The following is a 4,800-nucleotide window of genomic DNA, read 5'->3' on the forward strand; positions in this document are numbered from 1 at the left end:
TCTGCAGGATCCAAAGCGCGAAATAGAGAAGGTGCTCCAGTTTCTGGAAAAGGACCTGAAGGAGGAAGTGGTGAATAAAATCCTCCAGCATACCTCCTTCCAGGAGATGAAGAAGAATCCTACTGCTAACTATGAAATGATGCCAACCTGGGCTATGGACCACAGTGTGTCTCCATTCATGAGGAAAGGTAAGAGGCTTACAGGAAAGGCCAGTAAGATAACAGCAGGAACAGTTTTCTACAATTCTTACTAGCTCCTGATTCCACTTTCACAGGAAGGGAAATTCCCAGAGTGAGTATTTTTCTCTGTTAGCCAAGCCCAGTTAATGGTGGAGCTGCATATGGAAGGCCCAGCTCAGATAAATTACCATAAGGAAGGTTCTCCTGTTTAGTTTCTAGCATGCAGATCCTGGTGTAGCACTCTGGAGAGCATGACTGATCTTGTGGTTTTGGCACTAACTGGGGCTTCAGGAAATTTGGGTTCTGTTTCTTGCTCTGATATTGACTCGCTATGTGGCATTGGGCAAGTCTCTGAGGCCCTGAAATCAATGGATATTAGGAGCCTAAATATCTTTGAGGAGGTGGGCCTTGACTTCCATGTGCCTCACTTTTGCCATCTGCAAAATGGGGATATCCAGAAGGACGTGCCCTTGTTCGTTTACACCAGGGGTCAGCAACCTTTCAGAAGTGGTGTGCCAAATCTTCATTTATTCACTCTAATTTAAGGTTTCGCGTGCCAGTAATACATGTTAACGTTTTCAGAAGGTCTCTTTCTATAAGTCTATAATACATAACTAAACTATTGTTGTATGTAAAGTAAATAACGTTTTTAAATTTTTTAAGAAGCTTCATTTAAAATTAAATTAAAATGCAGAGCCCCCTGGACTGGTGGTCAGGACCCGGGCAGTGTGAGTGCCACTGAAAATCAGCTCATATGCCGCCTTTGGCACGCATGCCATAGGTTGCCTACCCCTGGTTTACACTATAAACTCCTCCGGGCACAGTTTGTCTCATACTATGTCAGCGTACAGTACGTACCCCAGTGGGGGACTTCAGGTGCAATCCAAATAATATTAATGATTTGCCATTCCTGGACCTGAGTTAATATGTGACTGTGGCCTGCAGGAAGAGATCACAGATATCAGTGTCCTCAATTTGGGAGTGCACACAATATCCATTGACAGTTCAACAATGCTAATTACTGTTGGTGTTTCTTGCATGCATCTTAAAAACAATTGTTTGGATACAAAGATCCTCTTCTCTCTTGAGAAGGAAAAATAGACACTGGCCTAGGTTTTCCAAAGTTCCTGGTACTTTTGGGTGACCAGCCTGAGACCCCTTTTAAGGGTTTGAGTTTTTGAAGGCGGGTACTGAGCATTTTCTGAAAATTGGGGACCCTTAAAGGTGTCTCAAGTTGAGCATCCAAGATCCCTCGGAAGTTTGGAAAATGTACGTGCATTAATCATACCTCTGAGATGCATGACTGGTGTGAAGAGATGTTCCGTAGGACCCCTCTGCCCACGACACACACACAGTCCCCAGCAGTGAGGACAATGTAAAGTTTGTGTGAACCCCATAAACCTCAAAGGACTGGCCCCTCAAATAAATGTTTCCTGCTGCTTCTAACCTTAACTTGCTTAACTTGAAAGTCTCATGCAGCCTTTTGATCTGCTACATTTTCTCCTTTGTTCCTGTTAAGCATCTAGGCAAAGAGAACACCAAAAACCTGACTTAGAATTCTGTCTGAATAGCCCTAGGACCACAGTGCTATACTAGGGCCTTTTGGACTATCTTTGGGAAAGAAGATAACAGAAACAGAACCTCAGAAGTGGGGCAGGAGCCCAGAAGGGGAGAATAAACTAGCCATTCTTTTGTTTTCTTCCCATCAGGGATGTCAGGAGACTGGAAGAATTACTTCACCGTGGCTCAGAATGAGATATTTGATGCACATTATAAAGAGCAGATGAAAGGCTCGACATTCAGATGCCAAATGGAGATATGAAGAAAAGGCTTCCCTATGTTTCATCAGACAAATGCTAGCTGTCTAAATACTAAAATAGGTGAACTGCCTGGCCTTAAATGAGGATATTGATATAATAGGCATCATGGAAACTTGGTGTAATGAGGATAATCAGTGGACTTGCAATAATACGAGGGTACAAAATATATAGGAATGACAGAGCTGGTGGGGGAGTGGCACTATATGTGAAAGACAGCATAGTCAAGTAAAGTAAAAATCTAAAATGAATTAAACTGAACCATAGAATCGCTATGGATAGAAATTTCATTTTGAATAATCAGAGTATAGCAGTAGGAATATGCTACCGACCACCTGACCAGGAAAGTGATGGTGACTTTGAAGGAGTTTAGAGAGGCTATGAAGACAGAAAACCCAATAATAATGGGGGATTTCAACTGTCCTCATATTGACTGGGTACATGTCATCTCAAAAAGGGATGCAGAGGTAAAATTTCTAGACACATTAAATGACTGCGTCTTGGTTCAGCTTGTCCTGGAACTCTCAAGGGGAGAGGTAATTCTTCATTTTAATCCTAAGTGGAGCACAGAATATGGCCAAGAGGTAAATATAGCTGAACATCTCAGTAATAGCGACAATGATGTAATTAAATTTAACATTCTTGGAGGGGGAGAAATGCCAAAGAAACCCACCACAATAGCATTTAACTTCAAAACAGGCAACTACACAAAAATGAGGAAGCTAGTTAGACGGCAGTTAAGAGGAACCGTTACAAGAGTGAAATGCCTGCAAACTGCATGGAGACTACGTAAAAGCACCATAACTGAGGCAGTAAAAGGACCAAAAAAATTCCACCATGCGTAAGCGGCTGAATAAAAGAGATGATTAGAGGCTAAAAGGTATCCTTTAAAAATTGGAAGTTAAGTCCTAGTGAGGAAAATAGAAAGAAACATAAATTCAGGCAAGTCAAGTGTAAATGTATGATATAACAGACCAAGAAAGAATTTGAAGAGCAACTAGCTAAGTACACAAAAACTAACAGCAAAAAAAGTACATCAGAAGCAGAAATCCTGCCAAACAGTCAGTGGATCCACTGGATGATTGTGTTGCTAAAGGAGCACTCAGAGATGACAAGGCTCTGGCAGAGAAGCTAAATTAATTTTTGAATTGGTTTTCACTGAAGAGGATGAGGGGGATCCCCACATCTGAGCCGTTCTTTTTAGGTGACAAATCCGAGGAACTGTTGATTGAGGTGTCAGTAGAAGAGTTTTCAGAACAAACTGATAAATTAAACAGTAATAAATCACCAGGACCAGAGGGCATTCACCCAAGAGTTCTGAAGGAACTCAAATAAATTGCAGAACTACTAACTATGGTTTATTTAAATCAGCCTGTGTACCAGATGATTGCAGGATAGCTAATGTGATGCTGATTTTTAAAAAAGGCTCCGCACAATGTAGTAAAATGGTTAATAACTAGAAGAACATACTTGGCAGCAGTGAGGTCCAGTGGTTAGAGCACTGGGACCTGCACTCTGACTGGGAGTAAAGTGACCTGCACTCTGACAATGACTTGCTGTGTAACCTTAGCCAAGTCTCATAACTGTTCTGTTGATGAGATTTATGTGCTGCTGCCATAAATTAGAGCTACTCTGACTTACGCCAGGGGCCACTCTGGCTCCTGAAACAGTTTTAAGCTACCTTGGCACCTCCCTATCCCAGCTGCAAAATCCCACCTTTTGTCTCAGTTTTTCCCTTCTGTACCATGGGGATGGTGATGCTTAATGCACTACTGGAAGGTGCTCAGATACCTATAAAAACCTATATACAAATAGAATAAAGTGCTGGAGCTTATTATTAAAAGCACTGAAGAGACTTAGGAGCACATGTCCCGCTGAACGTCAATATGACGTGTACTTCTTAGGCACTTTTGAAAATCCCACCCACTCACCCTCTTTTGTAAGGCACTTTGAGACCTGTGGATGCGCTTAGTAAAAGCTAAATATTATTAATCTAATTCCTCATTGCCCTGTCAATGCAAGCATTAACAAAGTACAGTAACTCCACTTTGAAAATAGATATTCATCATGTCTCTTGGTTATACGAACTTATACAATTGCCAAGTGCCTTTGGAAACCATTTTTGTATGCAGTGTTGTTGTAGCCATGTTGGTCCCGGGGTATTGGAGATACAAGGTCGGTGAGGTAACATCTTTTACTGGACCAACTTCTATTGGTGAGAGAGACGAGCTTTTGAGCTTACAGAAAGGTGAGACCCGAAGAAGAGCTCTATATAATCTCGAAAGCTTGTCTCTCTCACTAACAGAAGAAGTTGGTCCAATAAAATATATTACCTCCCCCACCTTGTCTCTCTTTTTGAACTATTGTCCATTTCGATCCTATTCTTGAGACTTTCCTTCTTATTCTATGGTATAATGATCACCTTAAAAATTATCCCTTTAATAGAGAACAAAGTTTGTTACTAACTGCCAGTCACTGAGTTAATGTTCAGAATCTCCATTGAAGCTGAAGAACTGAGGGGCAGTTTAGTTGTAGGCTTTTAATAAGTTGATGGGAGGCTGGGATCCCTTTCTGAGCAGTAGCTCTTGCACTCAGGTAGCTTTTGCCTTCAGCAGGGCCGGCTCCAGGCACCAGCTTGTCAAGCAGGTGCTTGGGGCGGCCACTCTGGAGAGGGGCGGCACATCCAGCTATTCGGCGGCAATTCGGCGGTTGGTCCCTCACTCCGGCTCGGAGCGAAGGACCTTCCGCCGAATTGCTGCCGCAGATCGCAATTGCGATCGCAGCTTTTTTTTTTTTTTTTTTTT

The 4,800-nt window shown here is 42.2% G+C and overlaps 1 protein-coding gene across 1 annotated transcript; it reads left to right on the forward strand.

Annotated features, from left to right (window-relative positions):
• Positions 1-4: 4 nt before the first annotated feature.
• On the forward strand, positions 5-2,690 carry LOC113405803 (sulfotransferase 1C3-like; the record flags this gene model as incomplete). Its single annotated transcript, XM_026647059.2, has 2 exons — positions 5-188; positions 1,889-2,690. Coding segments are annotated over 2 exons (297 nt in total), but the record flags the coding sequence as incomplete, so codon positions are not given.
• Positions 2,691-4,800: the final 2,110 nt, after the last annotated feature.

This window comes from Terrapene carolina, unplaced genomic scaffold (assembly GCF_002925995.2).
Source record: "Terrapene carolina triunguis isolate 2854851 unplaced genomic scaffold, T_m_triunguis-2.0 Scaffold51015, whole genome shotgun sequence".
NCBI classification, from domain to species: Eukaryota; Metazoa; Chordata; order Testudines; family Emydidae; genus Terrapene; species Terrapene triunguis.